The sequence below is a fragment of the Numenius arquata genome, chromosome 5 (genome assembly GCF_964106895.1).
Source record: "Numenius arquata chromosome 5, bNumArq3.hap1.1, whole genome shotgun sequence".
Taxonomy (NCBI): Eukaryota; Metazoa; Chordata; class Aves; order Charadriiformes; family Scolopacidae; genus Numenius; species Numenius arquata.
In genome coordinates this window covers 11,244,745-11,259,265 of record NC_133580.1, presented here as the reverse complement: position 1 = coordinate 11,259,265, position 14,521 = coordinate 11,244,745, and the positions used below count along the sequence as shown (strand labels likewise).

General features: G+C 38.8%; 1 protein-coding gene across 2 annotated transcripts in view; it reads left to right on the top strand.

The window, feature by feature from the left end:
• Positions 1 to 14,521, top strand: part of TENM1 (teneurin transmembrane protein 1) — a 249,015-nt gene that overhangs the window by 152,790 nt on the left and 81,704 nt on the right. For both annotated transcript variants that reach the window (XM_074147706.1, XM_074147705.1), the window contains 2 exons: positions 1,848 to 1,994; positions 12,751 to 12,967. In XM_074147706.1, coding sequence (XP_074003807.1) covers positions 1,848 to 1,994; positions 12,751 to 12,967 — 364 coding nt within the window. The remainder of the gene's footprint in view (positions 1 to 1,847; positions 1,995 to 12,750; positions 12,968 to 14,521) is intronic.

Below are 14,521 nucleotides of genomic sequence, written 5' to 3'. Positions count from 1 at the left end.
TGTGATATAGTTCTCTTCAAATCATTTGACATGAGTTAAATTTTAAGTTGTTTTGCGTCTGGTGCTGTTCATTTGATTTCCATGCCTTGCCGCGGGTCCTCCTCATTTGTGTCAGTGCAAGTACCTTCCCCGAGTTTGGCAGCAGTCCCTCGGCTCTCGCCATGCTGTGCAGAGCAATGATGCACAGTGCCCCTTGCAAAAATGCTGCTAGCTAGAATAGCAAGCTAACCCATATTCCAGAAAGACCTGGCTGTTTATTTTTTATCTATTATTTTATTTCTTCAGAATTAGAGAATAATAAAATCATGTAGGCATTCATTTGATTGCATTTATAGTCTTAGAGGATAAGCACACACAGCAGCAAAATATAATCGTATGCAAGAAATGAAATAACTCAGCAGGACAGTGAAGTGGAAAAACATCCCTGTTACCCAGAACAGCTCTCACATCCTGCCCTTTCCAAATTTCCCCAATTTGCCCAAAAGAGGCAAATAACTGGCTTTTACAGTATAGCTGGTGGTTGCCAACCTCCTGCTATTTTGGAGCAGCAACTTCCAGAATTCCAGTGTGAGAAAACGGTGCCACCCATCTCCAGCTCTTCCAAGCAAGAGGGTCAGACTCTCCAATCCCCCTTTTTGCAGATGTGGTTGATAAACTGCACCAAGGGTGGGGAGGAGAGAGATTGTGTGTCTAGTGTAAAGTTCCCAGGAAATGTGCTGCACGCTGGGCTGTAAGTCACACAGGTTCTCTGACTCTTGGGTTGGCTCCTCCAAAGTCCTTTTGGAGCTTCTTGGGGCTGCCAAACACATATGGAGACTGAGGCCTCTTCTTCTTCAAAAAAAATTCTCTCTGATAACACTTAAGTGATGATGTTCACTATCAAGTATAGGAGACACTTTCAGTTCCTGTGTGTCCATGCTGGCAAAAAAGAAAGGAGTCCTCTAAGAAGGGATGTCACTTGCACTGTAAAGCTTATTGCTGAGCTTTGGCTCCATGTGTGACATGGTGCAGATTTGACAAATGTCTGAGCTGGCACTGAGCTATGCAAGCAGATGGACACGAGTGTACACATCCAGAGACAATTCCTCCCTCACTCGTAGGCGAGAGATGTAGCTGAGAATGTCCAAATTACTATAGATTTAGAGTTTACAAGTGTGTATAATCCAGAGGATGCTGCAGTCTTTGTTCCAGTTTTGATCTAGAATCAGAGCCACTAGGGGCAAGGTTTTTTGTAATATTTGAATTGACTATAATGTGAAGGAAGTGGAACTAGACCTAGAAAGGAAATACTCCCCCATTTGCCTTCTGTGGAAAGAGTTGTATTGTAGCATAAATCAAATTGGCTTTTTCTCAGTCAGCTGAGTATTTGTGAACAGAATAAAGAGGTCACCTCCACTCCCTGCAATGTGTAGTATTATGTCCACAAATGCCAGTTTGTCATTTAAACAATATTTTCCATGCATACCTTTCATATAAACATTGATTATGTATAGGCCTGCCTTTGTGATCTACAACTTATTTTTCAATAAGTAGAGAAAGAGATGGACACAGCAGACCATTAAATATCTTCTTACAGGTTTACTCACTTTTTTCCGCGCACAAAATGTTACACACCAAAAATCCTCATTCCTCACTGCAAAATGACTTTTGGGCAAGCGAAGGGAGGGACCAGGATGGGGATACTTCCATATTTGGCAAAAAATATAAATGGCTTGCAAAGGAGCAGTGATCATTTGAAGGCAGCAAATATACTACTATATGAAAGAATGCCAAAGAATAATTACAACTGTAAAAGAAGAGAAGAAAGCTCCTCCATGAAGGCTTCTTTTTTACATTTTCTTTTCTAGATGGATGCCCAGGTCTCTGTTACGGAAATGGGAGGTGCACTCTTGATCAGAATGGATGGCACTGTGTTTGTCAAGTGGGCTGGAGTGGTTCGGGATGTAATGTTGTCATGGAAATGGTGTGTGGAGATAACCTGGACAATGATGGAGGTATGATACATAATTCATGTCTGTTTGTTTATTTGTCACATCCTGGATTGTCATTTGAATCTATAGGTTTAGTGTATGTTTTCCTTTTTGTCACAGAATGTCCATGTTTGTCTGTTTGCTCAAGACAGTTGTTCCACTGACTTTTCTTAAGCAGTGCAGTGAGGGAACAGACCCTTGTGCTAGATGTTATTCAAGGCAGAAATTATGTGCCATACCTATCATCCCAGTAGTTGATTTTTTTCTTTAAAAAAGCCAAAACCAACGAACAAAAAACTTGTAACAAGTAATTTCTTCTGTCTCCTTTGCACTCTACCTCATAACTCTGTCATCCACTTCAGAAAAGACGGCTAATGGCTACCCAAATGAAAAAACCTCTGTGCCTGTCAAAATGCATCCAGAGTTTAGTCTTATGTTAATATTAAATGAATACATTTGCAAGCATGAAGCATACATTTAGAGATGCTTTTTTAACATTAATATATTTCTTAATGTTTCCGCTGAGACGCAGCACAATTCTTGCAATTATCTGGACCTATATTTGAACGATTGTTGAATAAGCAAGTGTCGAAAGTGTGCAGAAGTAATTTTGAAAGTACCATAAACAGCTCCGTACAAATCACTTGCTCTTTTCCACCAGTTGAACCAGGGAATTTGGCAGTAGGTGCTTCCTACATCAGACCACTGTAGTCTTGATTCATTCTAAGGCTGTGTAAATTTTAGGTTCGCTGGGAAAAACATAGTTCTTTCATAAGTTAGTCTCTGCCTCCTTTCCAGTAGTTCATTCTAATGCACAAGCTAGTGCATTTTTTTCAGGAAAAACATCCGGACTCTATTTCAAACTTACCGGTGGGAGTAAAGCCACAACATTCCTCACTGATTGTTCTCAGAGTTAATTATTTTTCCTATCTCTTTTAGGAATACTTATTTACTAGACAGTCAGGAAAGACTATTGCTTTCCTCTCCTTTACTTACTACCATGCTTTACAGTGTGCTTGCCCCCGTACTCGAAGCTGTGCAGCTTTCTCATTCAGCCTGTAAATACATCTTGTCTCAAGCAGAGTTACATTTTTTTTCCATAGATTTTACACTGAGATGTATTGAAATATATATTATCTTATTGTGTAATAATAGACCATCTCAGTGTCTTGGGTGAGATCTCATACCCCACTGTAGTGTCAAACCTTAGTATAATGATTGTCTATTTTCTTCTAGGTCATTGATGAATTGAGCTTGATTTAGGGCCAAGAACTGAGGTCACTGTGGGACCTCAATAGAAACATTCTGACTAAGTGATGATTCCTCATTTACGGATATATTTTGAGACCTTCTGATTTTGTATCCTGTGGGCGCTAAGACCATGCTGTCTTTTGGCAAAGCCTTCCTCATTTCTGAACCCCATTCAAAATTGCCTTATTCCTCTCTTATCCTTCTTTTTCCACCTTATTTCCAAGACCTCTAGCAGCCATTTCTGCCCACTCTCTCTGCTCTCTACGCTGGTGTGTATCCCTTTCACACAAGGTCCCACAGCTGGCATCGCTGCCCCCCCTGTGCTTTCCCATCTGTCTGGTGCTCTCCCCTGCTGTCCGAGCCACTGACTCACTCGCCTGCACTCTTAAATCTGTCCACAAAAACCCTGTTTAGCCTGTAATGTATGCAAAGCAATTTCTGATACACTCTGTGAACTGGCTCTCTGTAAACTGCCCTGTATTGTGATTTTGGGTGCTTTATATTCTGCAATAATGGTGAGTTATTGAAAGAGTCGGCAGTTTTAACTCTAAATCTCCTTGAATTTGTCAGTTTAAGGCAGACACTTAACATCATTTCACTGCAGGTTTTAAAAGTAATTTTCTTTTTCCTTTTTAATGGGAACATAACATGAACTAGGACAGCTCTGTTGACATTACAATTAGAGATAAGTGCAGAGAGAAATATTTAATTAATCTGACTACTACAGATGGGCTAAATGTAATTAAGTTTCCTTCACAATCAATTTTATATAAGAAAGGAAAATTATATCTACATATTAAAGTCACTTCTCTTTATATATGAAGTTTATAGGACCTGATTTGGCACAAGCATAAATTAGAAAAATTCTCCTAAAGTCATTGGAGTTATACCAGTGTTCCATTGATACGAAATCAGAAGGTGATTCCTAGTGTTTCAGGGTTTGTATACATACACAACAGTAAAAACAGAAATTTGGAAGGAGACATGACATTACCTGTTAAGTCCTGTTTGCTGGGAGGTTGTGCCTTAGACTATGAGAATATTATGGTGGCATTATGAGTTACCATCCACCAAGCTACATAACTGGATCAGGTGCATAAAGATGGAAGCTATTAATGTTTTTTGCCTGCAGTTGTGGTGATTTAAGAGTTACAGAAACTCAGCTGGCAGGTAGTAGCTGCCTAAGCTGTTAGGATGTGATCTTATTCAGTCCGTGACACGTAGCCCAGGCGATGATGCTCAAGACCTAATTTAGTGCTGTTGTATATTCCAAATCATGGTATTCTCACCTAGCAAAGGTCCTATTCACTCCAATTGTGTTTAAATCAAACATTTATATCTCAGCCCTTAGGAAGTGTTTTGTGCCTCAAGTTTGTTAGAAGGAAGTCACAACTAAAGAACAAAGACGTAGTAAAGTTGAACAATTATTATTTCAAACAAACTCTAATTTCAGGAGGTAGGCAGAATGCTAACTTTATGTAGTTTTCAGCTGATTTATTATAAAGTACTTTCAAAGACTAAAAAACAGATTTTTACTATATAAAAATACATTTAAGTACATGGTAGAAAAAATGTGTTGCAAAATGAAGTATTTCATTTGTTCCATCTGTAGGGATCAAATAATGTCATTTACTTGGCTTGAGGAAAAGTAAGCATTAGTGTTTCGTCTTCTGTAGTAACAGCACAAAAGCTTTGGGAGGGAGGAAGTCTTGGATTCATTTTTTAAGGACTGGTATATTACTATAAAGGTAAGCCACAAGCATCACAAGCAGCCCAGTTCTGCCAACGCTGAAGCACCGACTTCTCCTCAGTGCAGTAACTCGAGGCGGTCAGGTTAAACACACGCAGAAATGTTTTCCTGAGCAGGGAGAACACTATTTCTATTAGAGCCCCATTAGTATACGCTGAACCCTGACTGTACCATAACTGCCTTTCCCATTCCATCTCATAACTCTCTGTTAGCTTTTTCCTACTTGCAGACTTAAGGGCATGTTTACCTGTTCAAATATCACTACAAATATCATTGAAAAGGTCTTAGCATTATAACAGATGCACGACGGCGTGGTTTGCACTTGCTCTTGTGGAGTGCATCTGCAGTCTGTTAGCAGCGTGATGTCCATTAAATAATGCCAAGAAGTCAAGCAGATGTCCTTTGCAGTGGGGCCTTTCCCTCGCCGTGGCTTGCTTCAGCATCACATTATTCCCCATTTCTTATTCTCCTCCTTTCATTGTCGTGACTGACATGATTTCATTTGCAGTTGATAAAATGACCATTCAGCTCATCTGAGCAGGTCATTTTCTCTTGTTCTGCCATTACTTTAGACTCATTTGGAAGTTTCAGTAGCTCCAGGAGATTGCTTGAAAGCTCTGCTGAGCTCTGCGCAGGCGGGTGCCTGTGTCCCAGGGCACTTGGGACCAGCTCACAAGTCATGCCTCTGCCCTGCCAAGCTGCAGTTTACCTGCTATTCTGACGTATATTTACATTGCTGCTACACATGCAGGTCTTCGTCTTGAGCTGAAAGTTGCAGCCTGTCACTCCCATTAATTTCTTTGATACGGATTCTCTTTTAAATTTGCCTGGATCTCTTTTCATAGTTTTCTTTTTCTTTCGTGATTCAATCTTGACTATTTGTTTTTTAAGGAAAATACTATTTACTACAGGCTTTGAATTCTCTTCCAAATATCCCTTCAGTCACTTCAGACAGTTATTATAGCTTTCTCCAAGCTTTTCCAAGCACAGGAAAATATATGACTCAGCATAGCCTTGGGTTGATAACCAGTGCTGCTAAAATATTGATGTATTTCTGACCCATCCATTGGCATTTTAATAACCTATCCATCACAGAGATATTGAGTCCATATATAAGTAATATGCTATTATTACACAATATAAATAATACTGATGGGAATGGTTTTCATTGTTGCTGAGCAGCGAGGGCTCCCCAGGGATACTTACAGTTTCTGAAAATCATACCCTGATATATTTGCAATCTCCTGTGTGTGGAAGGCCAAATACCACTGGTACTCACTGGGTAAAACACTGTAGCCTTTCCACAGACACACTGATGGGTTTCCAATGTCTTTATACTAACGCCAGTGTTCCCAGTTAACAGCGTCACTGTTTGCTGCATGCTATGTACTACAGCTAAAATTTGAGAAGCAGTTTGGATTAATGCATACAAATAAGCATTAGTCTCATGACAGTTACTGCTGCTTAGTCTCTTCTGAAGTTACTCTTTGATTCAGATTGCCCAGATCCCTGGCAACCTTAATTGGACGTAACTGAGCCTGTGGTGAAACAACTTGGCACAGGCATTGTTTAATGCTTATTTGAAATCCACAAAAGGCGGCGAGCAAATATAAGTCGAAGACTCCTGTGGATTTTTTTTCGTGAACAACAATAGTATTGAACAATTGATCATGCAAGTGTACCAAAAAGCTCAAATCCTTCAAGTGTTGAGAGTCACGGTGTTGAGTTTTTTAGGTTGTCCTGCATAAGGCGTTTAGAGAGCAAAATCTGCTTACTGCAAGGAGAAACTTAAAGCCCATTTTTTACTTTCTGTGAAAATGTTCTGGACATAGTTCTCACAGCTCCATCACTGGCTTGCGCTCACTGGATCAGCACAGAGGGAGCAGGAGAGCACTTACACACACACCTCTGGGTTGCTCTGCAGCAGTGAAAATGAAGGTCATTAGTATTACTTATACAAAGTATAGTGTATTGCTTAGAGATGGGCTTGATTTTCATGTGACTGAGCAAGTACGTTTATTTGTGTGTGTGTCTGTGAGTATTCCTGCATACCTGTGTATGCGTGCACCATGTAAGTGTATACACCACTTCTTGTAGTATTCTGCGTTTGGCATTAACCATAAAATTTCAAACCTATTGTGGTTAACATTACTAGTATCTTCTTCATGTGTGACAAAAGGGTGTGTGAAGGGGCAAGAATTTTGATCTTTTAATGAACTTGAAAGCAGAAGAACAGCATTTTTAAGTATTATTGCTAACTAGTTATGTTTTGCTTGCCAGAACCTAATGATAGTGGATGGTTTATTAAAATAACTAACCCAGTAACATGGGGGGTACAGTCTGATTGAATCTGTCATTTTCATAGCCAGTTAATTAAGCGTCTCAGTGGTTTAATAGAAAAGAAGCTGCTGTGGAGGTTCTTGCATGCTGCACTGGTGAGCTGGGGAAGCCACCACTGCCGAAATTAGAACTGCTTTGTTCTTTTTTTCCCTTACCAGTAACCCCCACCCAGTGATCCACTACCTACACAATTGTACTAATTGTGAACAAAGACCCATTTTCAGCAACTTGACTTACTGTGATACTCCCATATTTGCAGTCATGAATTGCAAGTAATTCAAAGGTAGATGAGAAGACTAGAAAAGCCAGGATTTGAAAAGCAGATGGCATAGAGCCATATGAGGCCCAAAATATGTGACTTGTTCCATGTTCTTGCTATTAGCTTAAAGCTGACAAAATGCTTTTTTCTTTTCCAACTGTTATTTTATTTTATTTTATTGAGGATTTAATATAGATATTATGAAGCATATGGAAAGGTCAAATACAAAACACATGAAATACAATCACTGTACAGCATTACATTTCTTTACATCACATTACATGATTTTACTTACAAATATGGTAAGTAAAGAGGTATATTGCTAGAAAGTAACCAGTGGAGAGGTGGGTCCGTGGCTCCATTGCCAATTTGTCTGGCTGCTGAAGGGATCATCCATGCAAAAGACAGATTGCTGCATAATGTATACATTAGAGAATGTGCTGGACCTAGCACGAACTGGCTGCAGTAGAAACATAGCTGAGGAGGTATGTCACACTTGTCGCATTCTTCCCATCATATTAAATAAGAAAAAAAATATATATAAACGTATAAGCAAGAAAATATATTTTGTTTGATGGAAAAGATTGTGTGATTCCATTGACACTGACTTCTGACACAATAAATATTAATATCATTCCTTATTAAAAGCTTCCTGAAAGGATCTCTTCCCCAGCAAGGAAACTGGAAAATCTTGCCCTAACTCTGTGAGCTACAGCAATGCCAAGAGGAGTGGTGTGACTGAGAATAGAGCAATTTGTTTTGGCATGCTCTGCCTTTTCTTTGAGGTTGCTTAAATTATTTAAGAGTGCTATGAAGTGCTTTTTATCCTCAAGTCAATCTTTGTGAATTCTATTTTAGGAGTAATATTAAAAATATTTTCATTGTCTAATTTACTTACTGAAACAAAAATCCCAGTCCATCGTTATCCTTTGCATACAAAGCAAGGTACCTGGAAGATGTGAAACCACAATCTCAGACTCATCAAAATCTGAATCACTTTATTATATAATGTGTAGTGCACCTTGAAGGTGCCTGACTGCCTTTTATATAAAATAAATAAAAAAATGCTAATAGCAAACCAAGATCATTGATGCCTCTGTAATACATTTTAGTCTGCATCTATGCTGTGATGCACTGTGTGGTAATTGACAGTAAAAACTTCAGTGTACAGGCTCCCCTGCTGTAGGATTTACAGTTTTTGCTGTTTGTAGTAGTTTGTTCATACTCCTGACTGTTGTCTCCTGAGATTTAATAGAAACCCTGCTGTTTTCTTAGCATGGTGAGTTTTTTAACAGTTGGTTCCTGATATGAAAACTTAACTAAAAAATGTGACCATTGGTTGAGAATTAACGTATTTGTAGCATTTTCAAGTGAATGAGTTTGATGCAATAGTTTATAAACAAGATTTATTTATTTTTCTGGATTATTCTCCTGGATTAAAAAATCTCATTTCAAATAGGATTGGCTTGTTGAAAATTTTATCCTCACGTGCACTTACTAATATGATTTCCATTATCATAACCTCCTCCATATGTGATTGTGATTCTGGACCAGTTTGTTTTACGTGGTTCATTTTAATGGGTATCACACTGAATTACAGTAGTTTCTTTTGGGGGTTTAGGTTTGGGTCTTTTTCTTTTTGCTTTTAAATGGTCTATGTTAAAATCGAGTCTTATATGAGCCTAAAGTAGAACAAAGATTTTTGTTTTGGCTTAAGAGTTCCTTATTTGCCCCAAAATAGGTTTTATTCTTTTAGTTCAGCACAAAGTGTGAAAAACATTTTTAGTTTATCCAAGTTGATTTCTTTTCTAAATTTTGTTGGATTGTTTGGAAAAAAATAGAACTTAAATTACTCAGACAATTCTAGTTAATAATTCTTAAATACATACACCCAATGGTCTGAGTTAGGCCTGAGCCAAATATGTAGTGTTAAGAGTCTGTAGAGGAGCTGGTGCTGCTGCACCTCCTGCCTCACTGCCCAGGGAGCATCTTCTCCGAGCCTAGCATCTTTCTTCTGGTTGAGAAGGGAGACAGAAATAAATTGTCACCTAATCAGTGAAAAGATTTTTAAAAAATCAAAAAAAAAAAATAAATACAGCATGAGAGAGAGAAGCCATTAATGATAATCTGTAACCTAGAAGACTTTTACTTTGGATTAGTGTTTATGTTTTGGTTAGCAATTTCTTCCTCTTACCTCTTTGTAGCCATAAGCTGTTCATGGTATATCCAGTGCTTTGTACATTCATGTCCTGTTAAGACAAACACCGTTCTCCTCATGGGTTATTCTGATATGCTTCTGGGACTCCACACCCCTACTAATGGGAAACCCACCCACCCATCTGTAGCCCTGGGAGCCTGGAGAATAAAATGAAACCAGGTGAAAGTGATTCAAACCAAAATAACTCCATTAGCAGAACCTAAAACAGTTTCTGAGATAGTGACTTTGCTGACAAGTAAACTGCAAAGAAAAGCTGAAAATTGAATCTGACTGGAAGATGGAAAACTGCTTTCCCTTTACTTGGTTTCTTTTTGTGTACAGCATGAATGCACAGTGTTTGTTGCCAGGCATATAAGCTGTTGACTGAAGCAAAGAAGAATGAAGACTCTATTAGGGAAAGCAAAGTATTTAATTGATATTTCTATAGCTATTTCTTTTCTAAGCAAATCTTCATATTCTAATATTTCTATGAATCTTCACTTTTATTTCTTACATAAATGAGAGAATCAGGTCAGCTCAGTTCCCACATCTAATGGCTTGTTGACAAGGAAAAAATTAATCAGAATAGCTACTGTGGAATAAATTACTCCAAAATAGCTTCCCCATGGATACTGTTATTCTGAAATAAGTGGGCCTTTTTTCTGATTAGTACTTATTCTGCCAGACCAATATTTGTCAAGTTCCCCAGGTAGATAACAGTCAGCTTGTAGAAATTAGTACCTTCCAGAAAGCACCTTGACTCCTTGAACAATACCTGTCACTGAAATAACCCTTCCAGCTGCAGAGAACAGCCCCAAATGGCTACGCCTAACCACATCAAGTACTCTCTGCGAGGATCTTCACCAATATAAAGCAGAAGCAAGAGATTTCAATTTATCACCTTTTCAAGTCTAGTAGGATTTTTAATATTTGCAGTCTTGGAGAATCTACTGGTAACTTGATGCTTTCCAGTTCACCTATTAAGAATATGGTTTCATTCCTTGGACAAAAAAGAGGAAACAATAAGAGAAGATACTTGTTCCGTGCAGTTCCAAGACTGCTCTTCAGGTTTCAACCTGAAGATCATATTGTTAGCTCCTCCACCCACCTCCGTGCAGTTTTGTTTAGACTGGAGGCCCCTTAGTGTTTCAGTTTACTGATTTCCTAGCAGATTCCAGTAGCTTTCTAGGTTTTCCTGAATGTAAAGTGACTGCTACAATCAAAGTCAATAAACTCAACATTGCCCTGTGAAGTTCGTCTCCCACCACTGGCTAATGCCTGTTGTCTCCAGGACTGAGGGAACGCGGAAGGAACTTAAAGCATGCACTGACCTGTAGCAATGCCAGCTTTGCTGGATCTGAGGATCTTAGATTATTGTTGCTAGCTATCTGCAGTTGCCCATGGCACATTATCACAAAAACTAGCCTGCTCTGTCTGATTTCCGAGTTGCAGTAGGATATTTGTTAATATTTTTTGCTTAGCCGAGCAATTACCTTGCTCAAGGTCAGGCAAGGATTTTCAGATTCCAGGAAAGCCCGTTTCATTATACTTGTTTGTTCTGTAGAAGGGCTTTTGCTTTCTTTTCGAAGTGAATATTTTATGCTGTTATTTACTGAGCATTCACACAGCGCAGTGTGCTCTATTGAGAAAAGAGCAAAGTTTGCTGAGGATTGGTCTCACACCCATTAAAGTCAGTGACAAAACTCCAGCAGCTTCCCCGATAACGCAGTTTGCCCAGAGGGGTTACGGTTTTATAGGCACCAAAGCATTGGTACAACCAGAGCATGAAAAGTCAAAGCATGAAGTGAAAATATCTTGACAGTATGTTGGTCCTATAGCATTCCAATTTTAACACAAGGGAAATCCATACAGTGATATGATGACTCCGCATTTATTCAGACTGACCTTGTGAAAAATACAGAGAGATGTCTTTGTTGAAGGATACAATGCCTTAATCTTGCTTTATATGCTGTAGTGTCCTTGTCAATCCAAGCAAGTTAGCAAATGCTAAGTCATAAAATGGATGTTTAAGAACATAGTTGCACATTTTACCATACCTTATTAAACCTGTTTCTGATTGAGTATGTAATTTAGGCAATTTGGACATCTAAGCTGCTGATAGAAGCAATTAACTGCCAATAGCCTGATTTGAAGTTTTATTTAGGTATTTAATTTAGATGCATTTCAGTGCTTCACTTTTCATCATAAGCTTTGGACATTTAAGTAAATTAATTTTACCCACAAATTTTGTTGCAAGTGTGTCCATGAAGAAATATAGATTTTGTCCATAGAAGAAATATAGAAGGGAAAAAAAAAATCATTTATTTCTCCTATTTTTCATACTTGAACATGGAGGGAGGAGGAATAGGTTTATTTTCACTTTCCAGATATGCTTTCCTGGTGCAAGCATCCATGGAGATGACTGTATCCGTCAGGTCACTAGGATAGAGCCTGCATCAGGGTGTGTGTATTTGTATATCACCAACTACAAGAGGAGAGTAGTCATGATTCTGCCCTTTTTGGACCATTCTGGTATTGCAACCAATAAATGAAAAGTAAATATCCTAAGCATTAATAAAACTATTGTAGGTCTTAAAATAGAAATCAGACAACTGTAACAAGTACCTTTTTTTAATACTGTAGTGAGGATGTTCATGAGAGTCAGTTCTTTATTGCAGACTGGGTACCAAGTGTATGTTCTTCACAGGCGTGAACAGACAGTAGTGACAATAAAGGACTATTAGAGATATAGTTGCACAGTGTGGATCATACACCCATTGGACTAACAAGCATTGGGTAGTGATTTTCTTCTTCTGCCTGCTCTGCAGTGAACACTCCTACTCTTCCCTATTCACTTAGTTCGTGGGTTCTGTTTTCTCATTATTATGCCTTCCAATACCTCTGGTGCTCTCCAGTAGTAAACATGGTGCTTTTTTTCTCAGAATCACTCAATTTGCTGGATTTCTCATTCTCTCCATTTCAGATGGCCTGACAGACTGTGTCGACCCCGACTGCTGTCAGCAAAGCAATTGTTATGCAAGTCCTCTCTGCCAGGGTTCGCCTGATCCCCTTGACCTTATTCAGCACAGCCAACCGCCTTTCTCTCAGCATCCTCCAAGGCTCTTCTATGATCGAATCAGATTCCTTATTGGGAAGGAAAGCACTCATGTCATCCCAGGAGATGTCTCATTTGAGAGCAGGTGAGTTTTCTTTTAGACAAAAGACTTTTCTGAATATTGAGAACTTCAATGAAATTATTTAACCAGGAAAAAATAGTGACACCTGGATAGCTGAGAATTCTTCACTGGTGATCAAAAAATACTTAAAAAGATAGCAAACGTCTAAGTCCCAATAGCTGAGGATCTTGTTTATGAGATTCTCATTATTACCTGTCTAGTTCATAAAAGTATCACAGCAACAAGCTCTACTACTCTTATTAACAAAACTTAGACTCTCGTGGAAGGTAAGCTATCTCATACTTACAAAATAAGTGGGGGAGAGTTTAGCTCTTTGTGCTGTAGATAGATACAGTGGCAGGAAGCAGAAGGACAAGTTGGATTCATACGCGCTGTATTCAGTCGCCTTTCTGCCCAATAGAATTTGATTGGTATTTACCGTGTAATAAATTTAACACGTGTCACCTACATATAATCCAGCTATCTAATTAACAAGCTATTTTGTTTTCACTGCCTGTTGATAGACCATCATGGAGTTTACCATTTTGTGCTGTGGGCGACTCCCAAGCTGTCATGCAAACAGTAGAGTGATCTCTGAGTGTTTGTGAGATTGGCTTGCCCTTTAACAGGAATAGACTTTGCAGTAGGAAAGGAGAACTTACTTGTTCAGAAAGCCTGGTAACACGTATTTTCTTGAACATTTGAAATATAGGGGCACATAAGTTTTTATGCTGTAGTTCACCTGGGAAGCTATAACTTACGTGCTGACAAAAAGATCCACAAATCATCCACATCACCTAACTATTACCCTGTCAGCGAGGCCTATACATTAGATAAACTATGTTCCAGTAATAAGGGCATAAGAAATTTTTTATTTCCACAGTACGGTACATAGCCTGGACTTCATTCCATAGCTGCGCACAAATTCAGTGCACTTTCTCTTTGTAACTTATTAATTTTTAATAAAGTAAACATGTAAACAGAGTCTTTATTGATCTGAAATACCTAAACATTTAATCACTATTAATAATGTAACAGGATGTTATAAATATGTAGAACAATAGAGCATGAAAATGAACTCCATGAAAAGCACCCACCTGCCAATGGCAGGTCTCTCGCTGATGGAACAGTGCCATTGCACCTGGTGCAAGGTCTTTGGTGGGCTGTAAGCAGTTTAAACCCAAAGTCACCACTGAAAGATTTTCCTCATCAAAATGCCTCACAGTGAGTGTTTTCAGAGAGGAGGTGAGCACTCAAGCCGCCTGTACAGTGTTCTGTGACACTGCAAATGTTAGCAGCCAGATTGCACATAATCCCGTCAACGTGCTTTTATAGATATAAGGAACTGATCTTTTAAAGCTATCATTGATGGGATTTAACTTGGATTTAAAAGCTTTTTCTGAGTATTTCGTTTCTTTACCCTGATATCTGCCATGCCTTTGAAGAGTGAAGAACAGTGAAGGCTTGTGTGTGAGCAGCAGCCCACCCTCACCATGGTTTGATATTTTATGCCACTAAGGAATACCACTTGGACTTGCGTTGTTCACACCCCAGGTGTCATTTCCTCTCACTGTAAAA